Genomic DNA, 15,876 nt, shown 5'->3' on the forward strand with positions numbered 1-15,876 from the left:
GCTTTCGCAACAAACTGTTGCCTCATCAGGAAAGAGGGAAGGAGAGGGAAAGACGAAAGGATGTGGGTTTTAAGGGAGAGGGTAAGGAGTCATTCCAATCCCGGGAGTGGAAAGACTTACCTTAGGGGGAAAAAAGGACAGGTATACACTCGCGCACACACACACGTATCCATCCACACATACAGACACAAGCAGACATATATCTGCTTGTGTCTGTATGTGTGGATGGATACGTGTGTGTGTGTGCGAGTGTATACCTGTCCTTTTTTCCCCCTAAGGTAAGTCTTTCCACTCCCGGGATTGGAATGACTCCTTACCCTCTCCCTTAAAACCCACATCCTTTCGTCTTTCCCTCTCCTTCCCTCTTTCCTGATGAGGCAACAGTTTGTTGCGAAAGCTTGAATTTTGTGTGTATATTTGTGTTTGTTTGTGTGTCTATCGACCTGCCAGCGCTTTTGTTTGGTAAGTCTCATCATCTTTCTTTTTAGATATATTTTTTCCAATGGATATATATATATATATATATATATATATATATATATATATATATATATATATATATATATATAGGATTACGGTAAAAAGGAGAAGGTGAATACAAAGGGAAACTACTGGCAAAAACAGAAGGAGGAAATAAGACGACAGAAAAGACTTCGAAATGTAACAGTGACAATAACAAACGTCATTGTTGGGTTCAAATTAATGATATGAATATAGCAGAGGGAAACATTCCACGTGGAAAAAATATATCTAAAAAGAAAGATGATGAGACTTACCAAACAAAAGCGCTGGCAGGTCGATAGACACACAAAAAAACACAAATATACACACAAAATTCTAGCTTTCGCAACCAACGGTTGCTTCGTCAGGAAAGAGGGAAGGATAGGGAAAGATGAAAGGATGTGGGTTTTAAGGGAGAGGGTAAGGAGTCATTCCAATCCCGGGAGCGGAAAGACTTACCTTAGGGGGAAAAAAGGACAGGTATACACTCGCGCACACACACACATATCCATCCACACATACAGACACAAGCAGACATATTTAAAGACCACATATATATATATGTGTGTGTGTGTGTGTGTGTGTGTGTGTGTGTGTGTGTGTGTAAGAGTTCAAAAGCTAGTGTGAATACTATTTTCTGTTACGTTTGTCTATGTGACTCACATCAGTCTATTATAAGTGAGTTGAGACTCTCTTATTTTATGTATTGTTATATTTTTTGTGTGATACTGACATTGTAGGTTTTTTGTTTACTAATGGTTAAGCCCAATACCTGCTGATAAGCCCATTTGCCCATCCTCATCTTCATTGAGTAGGTTATTATGAAATTCTTGGGTTTGGTTTCAACATGTGAAGTGTCAGCTGATTAAAAATTTTAACCACGCTCTACTCGGCTTCATCAGACCCTGTGAATACAGCATTGACAGGATTTTTCACAACACTTTTTAAAGATGACTTTGTCATTTACTGAAATATTATTTGTGTAAGTGGAACTGATCATTTGATTAGACATAGTAAATCACAGTGTGTAAGTCACAATGGGTAGACATTGGAAATCACGTGTTTGGTGCCTTTTTACATCAGTCATTCTTGTGCACAGTGAACTTTGCTCATAGGCACATGGTAGCAGTTGATATCTTCGTGAGAAACTGTATGGTACAACAATAGGTCATCGGACATCATGAATTGCATTTTTATAAACTCCTATTATATGGATATTAGAATGACTCCATGCTTTATCACTTTGTTTCCTGAAGTTTGTTATTGATCATGTCCCAAAAAGCATTATTTGTGACTGAGTGTTTGTGTCAGGTAAGCTTGCAGTTAACATGGTGTTAACACTAGTTTCATGAAAAGTTATCATATGTAGTAAAACATTTATTTACCAATCATTAACTGTCCAGAGTGCTCATTCAGTAGAAATTTCTATGCTATTTATTGTAGTGGCATCTTGCAAGGCTTACACATATTCCTTTATCTCCATTTCTGTTATTTAATATTTCAAGCTGAAAATCTGGTTGTTATTTCTCAGCAAGTTTTAATATTTTCTGTGCTTCATTAGTACCTATTTTGTCCTTGGAAGTACTATTTTATCTACTTCCAGTGTGTTGAACTCGTGGCTATTATGAATCACAGTTGAAACTTCTATTTTGTAAAATGTTGAACAAGTTTTTCATATAAAGAATCTAATGAAGGATTTGCATTCTTCACAGCATACTGTTATTGCATTGTCGTGTAATAATTATAATTTATGCACATAACTTTTGGAAGTAAGTTAAGGTTAGTAATCTCTTTATGGTTGACAGCTTGACAAATTCAATGTGGTTTGCTTGCAGCTGTTGGAGCAACAGCAGTCTATCCGATAGACTTGGTGAAGACACGAATGCAGAACCAGCGCACGGGGTCCTTTATTGGTGAGCTGATGTACAGGAACAGCTTTGACTGCTGCAGGAAGGTTATTCGGCATGAGGGGTTCTTTGGTCTCTACAGGGGCCTGGTTCCACAGCTTATGGGTGTGGCTCCTGAGAAGGCCATCAAACTTACGGTTAATATTTGTTGATACTTTGTATGTTAAGTGGAAGATTAAAAGCATATTTAATCCGTGTGTGTGTGTGTGTGTGTGTGTGTGTGTGTGTGTGTGTGTGTGTGTGTGTGTGTGTTTTAGCATTGTAGTTGCCTCTCCTTCACTGTACATATCATGTTAAATCTACTACTTCATTGAGAAGTTGCCTGTGTCATTTGAAAATACCCTATTTTCATTTTCTTATTTCTGTGATATTTAATGTGTGTTTTGAAATAAGGCACATTATCATGATAAACTTTTGAAGATAGTTCTATCTAGCTATCTTAATGTGTATACTGTTCTCAGTGCACTTGTCACATTAATTCTCTATGGAAGATCGAGCTTTCAACAATAACCACCATTGTCTTTGTCCGTACTCCAACAGAGTTTCGAAGCAGTTAACCAAATTTACAATCTGATCTACATCTAAAAAGGTTGACACACACTGTTGTAAACAGTCAGGGAGTTTTCACAGGTGGATTGTATGGTACTGTTACCAGAGGAGTTCTTTATCAAATGTCACAAGACATCACAGAGTTAGTAGTGTTCCGCATCATACTGTAAGCATCATCCTCTTTTCCATCATCAGACAACAGTGTGTACTAGCTGTGAATTCCACAATGCGTGTGATTGGAAAATTCCTCTTTATTCCTGGTGCCTTGAAACTGTAATTATGTTTCTCCTGTAGATACTGGACAACCTGCTGCTTCAATTTGTGAAACCCTCCTTGATTTGGCCCCTGGAAGTTTGGCTGTAGAACTGGCGATCGTTAATTCGTTCTTTGTCTGATGCCACATGCGAACAGTCTTATCTATCAAATTTTCTTCCTGCTGCACAGCTGGTTGTGGACTGCACTTCACGAGTAACTGTTAACTTAAAATTAGGTGTATATGATCGATTCTTACATTTGTCATCAATTTGCTCCACACTCGCCACTACCTTCTAGTTATGGGAACAATCACATGAGAACAGTCAATTCAGTTAGTTGTAATTTTAGGTATTGATTGGTTTATTATTTATTCATTTCTTTTGAATGAAACCAATTTTGGGAGCTACTGATCGAAAAGTCTCTTCAGTACATTGTAGTTTTTTGTATTGAGTGAAATGTTCGTTCTTTCTTTTTCTAGTGAAACCAGTCTGTATAATAATAATATATTATGTCAAGACCACTTAGTTGATTGTCAAAACTGGTAATGTGAACACAAAGATGAATTCTAAAAATGGAAATTCCTGGATGAGACAATATGTAAAATAAGGGAAAGCCCACTCTTACAGTGGATTAATGCATGGAGCACAGAGACGCATAACAGGAAACGGCACTAACACAATCTTTCGAGCGCTAGTTCTTTCTTTAGCAAAAGTACACACATTCACACCCACAACCAAATGGACACCCAAATGTGCTCTCCCACAGCCATGACAAGGCTGATTATTGAAAGCAGTTGTCGGAGCTGATGGAGATGTGGAGGGGGCAGCGGGAAAGAGGCAGGTCTTCGGGACAGATGACTGGCTCCATGGCAGAACAATGAGATGAAAGGGGTGGAGAGGGTAGAACAAAAAGAGACATATAGGAAGAGGGAGGGGGAGAAACGTACTGGAGAAGCAAGGGAGGGGCAGCATGGGAGTTCTGTTTATGGATGAACTGGCTAGGGTATAACTGTCAGTAAAGGCTCTCATAAAGTTGTGGTATATTTCAAGAACTCCTGCTTTCCACTGCAGATGTGGCATTCGAAGGTGGTGAGGCTGTAAGGAAGACACGTAATGAATTGAATTGTTACATGAATATTGACTTACTGTTATTAATAATTGTTATAATTAAATTATTATATAAACATTTATAAGGCTGCATACTTCAATTTGGGAATATGTCAATTTATAAAAGAAACAGTGTAATTTTACTGTTGGTTGAAATATGTACACTATAACCCCACTTTTACATTCCTGGAATTAGCATTGCCCGCTGTTTACATTTTTTATCACTGCTGTTGAATTTTCCTATGTTCACAGTGTTAATTTACACCAATTTTGTGTTAAAATATTTTGAATTTCCCCATAATATATTCTTTATGAAACAATGTTTGTGGAGAAAAAATTTATGTAATTGACATGAAATGACCCTGGCATGGTGTTGGCCTTTGTACAGTACCCCTTATTTGCAGGTGAAAGAGCATTTTACTTTATTTCCAGTTTTGCTATTTCACATACGTGAAGGGAATGCATCAGTGCTGCAGTATGTACGGAACAAGGAGTGAGCTGTAGGTTCCCAAGCTGACTAGCAGAGGCAGTTGGCCATCTGGTGCTTTCAGAACCAGTGGGATGAGGTGCCAATGCAGAACTCGCTCAACATCAGCAAATTAGATACATAGGAAAAGTATATTCATTCCGGTGCAAATGAAGCAATTGTTATTAATGAATATTTGCTAATGAAAGTTGCCTTTTGCCACTCAGACATTAGGAGGCATTTATGGATCATAAATACCATCTATCAGTAATTTTAGAATGCCAGGAAATATTGATATTAATAAATAAGTGAATAACCTTTACTGTTTAACTGTATTCTAGAATAAATTGTAAGGATCTGGAATTCGGAGCTAAAAAATCACAAAATTGAACCAATAACTCTGGGAAGGAAAACAAATGGAATTACGGTAAACTACTTGGCTTTTGCGGATGATTTTGCAATACTTTCAGAAAACCTGACAGAAGCTGTTACTCAAATAAACATTCTGGAAAAATTAGCAAACAGAACTGGTCTCAAAATTTCAGCTGAAAAAACAAAATTCATGACAAATATAAAAAATGCACTAAAATACATAGAAACACAAATAGGTAAAATAGAGTGAGTAAATAAATTTAAATATCTTGGAGAAACTATACAACAGAATGGGCTAGAAAAATCTGCAATAGATGTAAGAATTAACAAAATGGAAAGAGCATATGGTTTGACCAAAAATATTTACAACAAGAAATGTATATCTAGAAAAACAAAACTAAAACACTACACCACAGTGGTATGACCAGAATGTTTATATGGATCTCAATGCCTAACGGTGAACTATAAGATTTACAAACTAGAGGTGCTGAAAATAAGGATAATTAGAAAAATAATGGGTGCAATGAAAACTGCAGATGGTTGGAAAATAAGAAATAATGAGGAGATCTACAAAAAACAGAACAAAAATAGTCCTATATTTCTGGAAGAAGAAATCGACAATAGCATGGATTACAGAAGTAAGAAAAGATCTTGAAAGAAACAACATCAAAGAATCAGAAATAGCAGAAAGAAACTGTTTTAAAAACAAAATACTAAATTTGGAAGGCTTTCAAAGCAGAAGAAATAAAAAAATCGGGAACAACATGGACAGAAGAAAGGAAGCGACTTCATGGGGAGAAAATGAGGGAATACTGGAAAAATAGGAAACAACAACAAAAGAAGAAGAGGAGCAGAAGTTGTTAATGTGATCCAAGTTGGTCAATACGATTGTAAAAAAAAAAAAAAAAAAAAAAAAAAAAAAGGAGGAAAAAAGTGAATAACTTTGGTATCACCGAAGGTGTAAGATCTTATAGCAATTGCACGCTTGAGTTACAGACTGTGCATCATAGTTGGCAGTTGTCAATAGGAAGTTCATTTAACGATGTTTCTTAAATAAATGTATCATAATGGCATCCTGTGTAAAAATTATTTACACAAAAAACGTCTCCCCTTCATTATGTAAAACACAGGCAGTAGAATTAAACTTCCAGAATCCAGTGGCTCTGCAAGGTGACATGAAAGTACGACAGCATCTCTACATAGCAGGTAGTAAGAATTCCTATGTGGCAGTTAACTAAATTAGTTCAGGGATGGACTGGCATAGTTACTGCAAAACTAAGGTGGGAAAGTGGCCAGTTGTACTGTATGCCCCTATACAGGGTGTATATGCCCCGGGAAATCTGGGGGAATTTTTTTATCTGGGAGAAAAACGGGGAAAAATCCGAGAATATCCTGGAATTCTGGGAATTTTTATTGTTTTAGTTTTCAGCTAAATTTTTGTAATTTTGTCTGTTAAGAACTGATACTCTAATAAAGAATGTCATTGTATCCCGCTACTGGAGAATAATACTGCAGCAATATAACATAAGAGAACAGGAGAAAAACTTCAGAGTTGCAAAGGAAACACACCATTTACAGTTTAAAATTCTCTCATAAACTATGCAGTAAGAGGTATAATTTTGCATTAGGCAATAAGACAAGCAGTGAGGTTAGAAATTGGGTGTGCATCATAAGGCAGCATAATGCACAACATACGGATTACCCAGACTGTGTATGGCTGGTATTTGAAAATGAAAACACTTAGTGTCTCGCAACAATCTTTACGTATACTTTCAAATTATTATTATTATTATTATTATTATTATTTATTTATTTTTTTTTTTTTTTTTTTTTTTTTTTTTTTTTTTTTTTTTTTTTTTTTTTTTTTTTTTTTGCTGACAGCTATTACAAAATAATGAAAGGAGAAAAGTTTATCGCTTGCAAGATTATCACTGTTCACACAGTGAAATATCGGCATCAGGCGTGACATTTAAAATTTCTTTTCTATTGATTGTTTGCAACACATTTCACAGACAGTATCCACATATATCACTCAATGTGCCTGAAAAATTATATCGTTGTAGAACTTGGAGTTCAGGAGATATGATGCCAAAAACATCGAGATGTGCAGAAAACTAGCTTTTCTTAAAATGGAGGACAAATTACCTAGACTGCACTCACACAGTGTTTTATTGTGAGAGCACTTAGCAATTTCCAATAAACATTAAATGAATTTCAAACCTTTTTGAAACCTTATCTTGCTTACATGCCCAAAGTCATGTGTTTAATGCAGAAACTCATTTGTAAAGTAATCAGACATTTGAAGATTCTGTATAGATGGGAATTCAATTGTTTAAATAATTGTTGGGGGGGGGGGGGTTACTGGTATTAAGCTATTACACAATGTAAAAATGTTGGCCTTACCAACCGAAGTTTTATATGCACATGCAAGATTATTGGACCTGTATATTTTGAATGACTAATTTGGGTGGGGGGGGGGGGGGGGGGGGCTCATCTTATAGTAGAGTTAATACAGTATGCTATTTAATGATATGTTTTGGCTGCTACCATTATCAGATCCTAATGCAGAACGTCATCATTAACTTGCCATTCCTGCCTTGTCAGTTGCTGAAATGTTGTGAAATAATATATTAAATGGAAAAAATCATTAACTCGAAACTGATTGTTGAGATGATCAACCAAGGGCCATTGCTTAGATGGATAGGTGCCAATTGTTTGATTATTAAAGTTGTGGCGTGTGTGGTGCTGCATATTAGTACTTGACTTTGTAGAACCGAAAATTTATTTTTAGGTAGATGAAAAACAGAATTTGGAGAGTTAAATGGGGCCAAAGTTTAATCAAAATTATTCAGTCTGTGACAAGGAATCAGTAGTTTACTGCAGATATGTCTTTTGATTTAATAGAAAATATTGTATAGTGGCTCTAAACAAAAGAAGTGAAACTGATGCTGCAGATTAGTGTACTTAGTAAATATATTCTGTTAGTGGTGTTCACTTTCAAAATAGGGCCCATTTGTGTCCCTACACGTATGCCTGCACACATGTGCATTCATTCGCTCCACTACTTACCACAAGGCTGTGCACAAGTGCTCTGGCATGCATACTTGCCTTTGAAGTGCATGAACATTCCTGAAGGAAACTACTGATCATTGAGTTGATGGTACGGGTTAGACCTTGACATAGCATGACTCACTTTGAAGTCAAAAAATAACCTTGCAATAATGCATCATGACATAGTCCCTTACCTTAGTCTCACTCCTTTTGTATTGAGCTAACGGCTAATCTATCTTGACATATTTCTTTGTACGTATTCTTACCATTTTAGTATATGAGCCAAGTGTGTGATAATCTTTCAGGGAACAGTGCGCCTTCTTTAGGAAGATTTGAGATACTGGTTAATGTAATAACTGGAAATCATTTATGACACGCTAGACTTAAAGCTTGTGAATCAATTCTTTCTTTCACAGCTCACACACTTCTAGTTCGGTCAATACATGTGGGTGGGGGTCTATCTCTGTTTTGTCAAGTTAATGTATTGTGCATGTTGTTTGTAAGTGTTTACTACATAATGGTTCAATTTTACTTGTATTGAAAATTTCTGGAAATAAAATATCTACATCGAATCTGTACTCTGCAAAGCAACATGAGGGGCATGGCAGAGGGTACATCCCATTGCAACAGTCATTAGTGTTTCATCACGTTCCATTCACGTATGGATTGTGGAACAATGATTGTTTGAATGCCTCTTTGCTTGCAGTAATTATTCTAATCTTATCCTTATGATCGCTATGTGAGTGATACGTAGAGGATTGTAGCATATTCCTAAAGTAATCATTTAAAGCCAATTCTTGATACTTTGTTAGCGGAATTTCTCAGAATTACGTATATCGTCAAGAGTCTTCCAGTTCATTATCTCTGTGACACTTTATCGTGGATCAAACAAACCTGTGAACATTCATGCTGCCCTTTTCCATATTATGTTCAGTATCCCTTGTTATTTGCATGTTGTGCTATGGGTCCCACACACTTGAACAGTATTCTAGAATGGATCACATGAGTGATTTCTAAGCAGGCTCCTTTGTAGAGTGATTGCATTTTCCCAATATTCTACCAATAAACCAAAGTCTACCACTTGTTTTACCCACAACTGAGCATATGTAATCATTCTATTTCATACCCCTACAAAATGTAACCCCAAGTATTTGTATGGGTTTGCCGATTCCAAGAGTGGCTCATTGATATTATAGTCATAGGATACTACATTTTTTAATTTTGTGAAGTGAACAGTTTTACATTTCACAACATTTAAAGCAAGTTGCCAATATTTGCACCACTTTGAAATATTATAAAGAACATACTGAATATTTATGCAGCTGCTTTCAGATAGTATTTCATTTTAGATAACTGCATCATCTTCAATAAGTCTGATGTTACTATTAATATTGTCTGCAAGGTCATTAATATACAACACAAACAGTGAGTGTCATTCATCTTTTCAGTGGTACGAGGATTAAATTGGGGCAATTCTTGTGGGTTTTCCTTTGTAAAGTAACATTTGAAAATGGAGTTAAGCATTTCAGCTTTTGCTTTGTTACCATGTCATTGAAGACATCACGCATTGCTTTCTTGACAGCCAAACGCATTTCACTCAGCATTTCTGTATCCATAGCGCTAATCTTTGTCTTACACCTCTTGTGCAGTAATCTTTCTTTCTTTACAGTGAATGTATGCCATCAGAGTTCCCTCCCATTATGTAGTGTTCTACTGGGTAGCTATCTATCCAGTGTGTGTTCAACTATTTGCTTAAATTCAAGGTATAGTTCCTCCACACGCTCCTGCCCCCTGCTGAAAGTTTCAAGTTTCTCGTTGAGATATGACACTACTGATTTTTTACCTAGTTTACTGAACATGTATATCTTTCTGCTTTCTTTAGTTGTCCTTTGTACTTCAGTAATCACAGTACAAGTTTATCACAGCACTTGTGAATGTTCAGATTTTCACAATATGTCACAGTACAAGCAGGTATTGATACAATCAATGAAAGATTATGCAGAAGCAGCACTAACAGTAAAATATGCAAATCTAGAACTTCAAATTGGCATATGTGAATGTTGTACACGTGGTCTCTCTCACAAGGAAAAATTATATAAACAAACATGCATATTGCATGGACTTTTCATATAGCTGGTTCTGTGCGCACTTTTACACTGGCATGCCAAAGAGCAACACTGCAGCCTGAGTTTATCTTTGTCAAAATGCCTAAAATATGCAGCACCAACAAGCATATCTTCTGCCTGTTGCAGCTAACAATTCAAATGTTATTTTTGAAAGTAGATGATACATAGCAAGCACAACTAGTATTACATAAAAAAAATTTAGAACTAAATCGGTGCTGTGTTGGTATACATACTATTTTTGTTACAAAATACTAACTATATGTAAATTCGTAGAATGTTGTTCAGGTTTGGGATAAATGGAATCATTTTATTATTTATTAATAAAAGTTTCTATACAGATTTATATTTTGTGTTAATTTTGCAGGTAAATGACTTGGTGCGAGACAAGTTTATGGACAAAAATGGAAACCTGCCATTATATGGAGAGATCGTCTCGGGTGCTTGTGTGAGTTAATTATATGTAGCTCAAGAATTTTAGTTACTTACATATTGATTTCCATCACGTAAAAGAAATGTGATAGATATCTGCCATTAATGTGTACCTGCACCTTTGGGTTCATGGTCTCTCTCTTCCATGTTTAAGCTTTTTGACTTGTTCACAAGATATTTTTCTTTATTACCATGTCCTTTTTCTGATGATGTGGAATGATTTTGCACTGTTTTGGTAACTAGCAGATACGTCCTGCATGTTGTCCTTACCTTCTCTCCTTACGATAATGGCTGGGAGCAGATGAAAAATGGATGAGGAAAGTGTGTCTTATTAGTGAGTTACATGGCAAGTGGACCTTCCATACACTAAGTCTTTCCTTCTTTTTGTAAGATGAGCAGAAGTAGTAGCAAGAAACTGACTTTGAAAGAGGGCAAAACAAATGAAAGTCATTATGCATAATTTTAAGAAAAGTTAAAGTAGAAACTGGGTGTAAAGCTGAATTTACAGTGTAACATTAGTAAAATTATCTGAGGCACTGCTGAAATGTTTTCAAAGATGGGGAAGGAAATCGGCTGTGCCCTTTGAAAGGAACCATCCTGGCATTAGCCTGGAGCTATTTAGGAAAATAATTGCAGATCTTACATCTGGATGGCTGGACACAGATTTGAACTGTTGTGCTTCCAGATGTGAATCCAGCGAGCTAACCACCATGCTGCTTACTCAGTTTCCTAAACTGGATACCAGTACCGAGTGTCTTGCATTCAGATTCCTAAGTGGGGCCAAATAACACATACGACTCGCCTGGCCCTGTACCATGTGTTACAGTGACAACACTTTTCACTATGCCGAGACAAATATTGTGGGTCTACACAGATTACTTAGAATTTTAGTTGCTTTCTTGACTGTTAGTTACACAAACTTCATCAGCTTTCAGTATGATTTTAGTACCTGTGATGAAAGTGAGTTGCTGTTTCTGATTCACCGAAGTTGTTGACTAATCGTACTACAGTTCATACGTATTTCTTACTGCATTAACACAAGAAATTACTAAAACTGTTGGTATTTAATTAGATCTTTCTGGATTAATATTATGATCCATTATTTGTTTCAATGCATTTTATATGGTATTGTTATCTGTGGAGAATGGAAGCCATTTATGCCGTTGTCTATTTTATGATTTTTTTGTGGTCCAAAGCAGTCTGATACATCATACAGCAATGCGATGTACTGAGCCACTTGGGTAACTGTCTGTTAGATTGGCATTCATTGTAATTTGTAATAACTTTTTGAGCTCATTTTTGCTCTGACCTTATCAGCTTAAGATTTTTTTTTTTTCATACTCGTGAGTGTGTTATTAAACCAGTTTTTGTCATTTCCCCTATGTATGTAATAAAATATAGAACTTAACCAGGCTAACAGTTCTGTATTACAAGTAAATTTATTTTAAATTTATTTTATTAGAAGTATTATGATTGATGACAAATAAATCCCTTGATTCAGTACATAAAGTGTGTCCCAGCCCTGAAGCTGAATTGTCAGATGCATGTGTAAATGGATGAAAATCAGTTTTCCCAATCAAATCTGTAGCTAATGCATGCTGCTTATCCAAGAGTTTTCATATCTCTTTCAGACTCTCCCAATTGTGAAGAACTATTAGCTACACCTCTTACTGGCAGATCAGGCTGGTGTACTTAGAGTAGAAAAGTCATCTAAAAATTTAACTGCATTGTCACTGGCATTATCTCTAGGATTCCGTACTCTTTATGTGTCATTTTTTAGCTAACTTGAACATAGGACATAGGTATAATAGAGCAATGATGAGCATAATACTCTGATGCCACTTCTGAGAAATAGTCAGAAAAATATAGCTAAGTTCAAAACACCTACACGAGGTGACGAGCAAACGAAAATGCTTCACCTACTTAATGCAAAATTTGAATAACCACTGCGTGGAACTAAGATCAGTGAGTTGAAACACTCACAGCGCACTGATCAATGAGTGGCAATGCTAATCATGTTTGCTTAGGTTTGACCAGCTGACACAAGTAAAGATGTTTGGAGAAACTGTGGGAAAGATACACAACCAAGTGTTAACACATCCACAGCACTCAAAGAGTTAACTAAATGGTTCTCTTTGTTGACATTTGCAGGCATACTACTGCAGTTGCTATTTCATTCATGTTCAGCATGTCAATAAGAAAACTTATGTCAGTGACAACGGAATATTTCATTTGCTTCCAACTAAACACACGTCACCTATTTGTGCTAGACAGCATGGTATAGCTCATAAATCAACAGCACCATGCACATTGAGCAACAGGATAGTTTGTGTGTTGTGAAATGAAGTGGTTACCAGTAGGAAGCCTTATGATGCCCATTTAGAAGCTACGGAGCAACACGTGGATACATGAAAAGGATACAGAAATGGAAATTGCTGATGATGCCTAGCATGAATAGGTGAAATATCTTTTGTTAGAAACAAATAAAACATTCAACACTAACAGGAAGGATTTTTCTTACCTACATGATAAATATAATTACATGGCTATTATCTTTTATCTATTATTTTCTTGAAAAGGCTGCCACAGCCACCATTATACAAGCTTTTGTGAAGGGTTCTGTCTCAGCAAACTTGGGAAAAATGAAATCCTGTTAGTCAGGTACTTTGCCAACGATACGTTAGACAAGTAGTTTCTAGTTCTCTGTTATCAATTATTCAAAACACTGTAAGTACTTTCTTGTGTAAACATACCTGAAGGTTTATGACTGAGGTTGAAATATTACCTCTGTTAGATTTTATTTTTCCTTTGTCGTGGTACTGAGGGGAAGTCATTTTGCTTATTCCAGAATCTCTGTTCTATAGGCTGGTGGATCTCAGGTGATTTTCACAAATCCACTAGAGATAGTGAAGATTCGGCTCCAGGTCGCTGGAGAAATAGCGGGTGGAGCCAAAGTCAGTGCCCTCTCTGTTGTCAAAGAGTTGGGGCTCTTTGGGCTGTACAAGGTAAGTTTCTGATTTTCCATATTAAGTGCATATCTTTAGTTTAGATTGAGGGAATTTAGTGCCATCTAATATTTGTGCAACATAGGGGGCAAAGGCCTGCTTCCTTCGGGACATCCCCTTCAGCGCCATCTACTTCCCCGCTTATGCGCACACCAAAGAGAAGCTGGCTGATGAGAACGGCTACAACCACCCGTTGACCTTGCTATTAGCAGGAGCCATCGCTGGTGTCCCTGCCGCATCGCTTGTGACTCCTGCTGATGTCATCAAAACGAGGCTGCAGGTAATTTTTTTCTCACTCACAGTTATGTTTAATAACAACTCTAATGTGTTCGGTAGTTTTCATCCTCGTTTTCACAGGTACAGAGTATTTATTTATTCCATGTGATCTGATGGTACACAGTGTGTTGCAGATATCGGAAAATGTCATTTAACGTTGTTAACATGTATTAATGTAAGCCTAAAGTATTCTAATGTATTATATTGCTCAATGTTTTCAATTTAGCACAGACAGCAAGATTACTGTTCTAAGTATTCATTTACAGAGTAAAAACAGTGACACAACAAATATGACTTCACGGCTTTGCTAAATTTTATGTTGTCTTCGATGGACTTAATACTAGTGGGAAGATTGTTGAATAGTTGGAGGCCCATGTGGAAAACTCCCTTTTTACACAGTTTAGTGTTTGTACATATAACATGCAGGTTTGCGTTTTTCCTGGTGTTGTGTTCATGTATTTCATTATTTTTCACGACTCTGGGGTCAGTTGGCACTATATGTTTTCTGAAGAATTTTAGAGTCTCAAGAATGTAGAGGCAAGGCAGTGTAAGGATTTCTAACTTTCTGAAGATGGGTTTGCAGGAGTCTCTGGATTCGCTCCCATTAATAATCCTCAATGCTCTCTTCTGGATTCTGAATGCGCTCAGAGCAGTTGGAGCATTTCCCCAGAATATTACACGATATTTTAGGTGGGCTTGTATATAAGCGTAGTATGCACTGGTTAATGTTTTCAGGCTAGCACATGTTTTCAGTACACTCAATGCATAACAGCCAGTACAAATCCTGGCATTTATCCTTCCTGTATGTGTATTCCATTTCAGGTTATCTTGAACCCACAGACCTAGGAATTTGAAAGCAGTGTTGGTATCTATTGACTGGTTATTTATAGTGACAGATGGCTGAGAGGAATTTGCATTTTGTGTTGTGTGGAAGTTCATGGAAGCTGTCTTTTTGGTGTTGATAGTTAATCTGTTGATTTTTGCCCAGTTGCTGAGTTGATCAGTAGCCACGTTCACACCTTTTTGCACCGCCTCTGTATTCTCCCCTTTGAGAAGTACAGTTGTGTCATCAGCAAATATTATTGTTTTGTGTGCATCAACATTCAGGCTCAAGTCATTAATATACAGGAGGAAAAGTAGGGGTCTCAATACGAGCCCTGTGGAACACCGTGCTTTACAGTTTTATTACTTGATAGTATTTCGGTTATTGGGTTGCTTTGTCTATTAGTATATTTCATGCTGACTCTCTGTATCCGATTGGTTAGGAATGTAGCAATACAGTTGTTTGCAATTCCTCTGATACCGTAGTGTTCTAATTTTTCCAGTAATATTTTGTGGTCAACAGTGTCAAAAGCCTTTGACAAATCCAGAAATATGCCTGTTATGGGTTTTTTCTATCTAACAGTTCTAAAAGCGTATTTATGCAATCATATACTGCAGTTTCTGTAGATTTGTTGCTTCTGAACCCATGTTGAGCTAAACTTAGTAAATCATTTTTTTTTTTTTTTTTTTTTTTTTTTTTTCAATGAAGTCCATCATTTTTTTGGACATTATTTTTTCAAAAACTTTAGAAAATCAGGATGAGATTGAGATGGGCCTGTAGTTATTCATATCTTTATTATCACCTTTTTTGAAGACGGGAATTACTTTAGAAAGTTTCAGAGCTCCAGGGAAGATACCTGCCTGGAAAGAACAGTCACAGAGGTGAGTTAATGGTTCAGCAAATGTGTGTTCACAATTTTTGATTACAGCTGCTGGGATACCATAAATTCCAGCTGAATATGAATTTTTTAACTCTCTGAGGGCTTTTGCAACATCATTTTCAGTGACTTT

At 36.5% G+C, this 15,876-nt stretch overlaps 1 protein-coding gene across 3 annotated transcripts in view; it reads left to right on the top strand.

The window, feature by feature from the left end:
• The window catches only part of LOC126215379 (calcium-binding mitochondrial carrier protein Aralar1), a 725,301-nt gene that overhangs the window by 638,723 nt on the left and 70,702 nt on the right, over positions 1–15,876 (top strand). For all 3 annotated transcript variants that reach the window (XM_049942072.1, XM_049942074.1, XM_049942073.1), the window contains 4 exons: positions 2,337–2,545; positions 10,698–10,778; positions 13,627–13,767; positions 13,853–14,047. In XM_049942072.1, coding sequence (XP_049798029.1) covers positions 2,337–2,545; positions 10,698–10,778; positions 13,627–13,767; positions 13,853–14,047 — 626 coding nt within the window. The remainder of the gene's footprint in view (positions 1–2,336; positions 2,546–10,697; positions 10,779–13,626; positions 13,768–13,852; positions 14,048–15,876) is intronic.

This window comes from Schistocerca nitens, chromosome 12 (genome assembly GCF_023898315.1).
Source record: "Schistocerca nitens isolate TAMUIC-IGC-003100 chromosome 12, iqSchNite1.1, whole genome shotgun sequence".
Classification (NCBI taxonomy): domain Eukaryota; kingdom Metazoa; phylum Arthropoda; class Insecta; order Orthoptera; family Acrididae; genus Schistocerca; species Schistocerca nitens.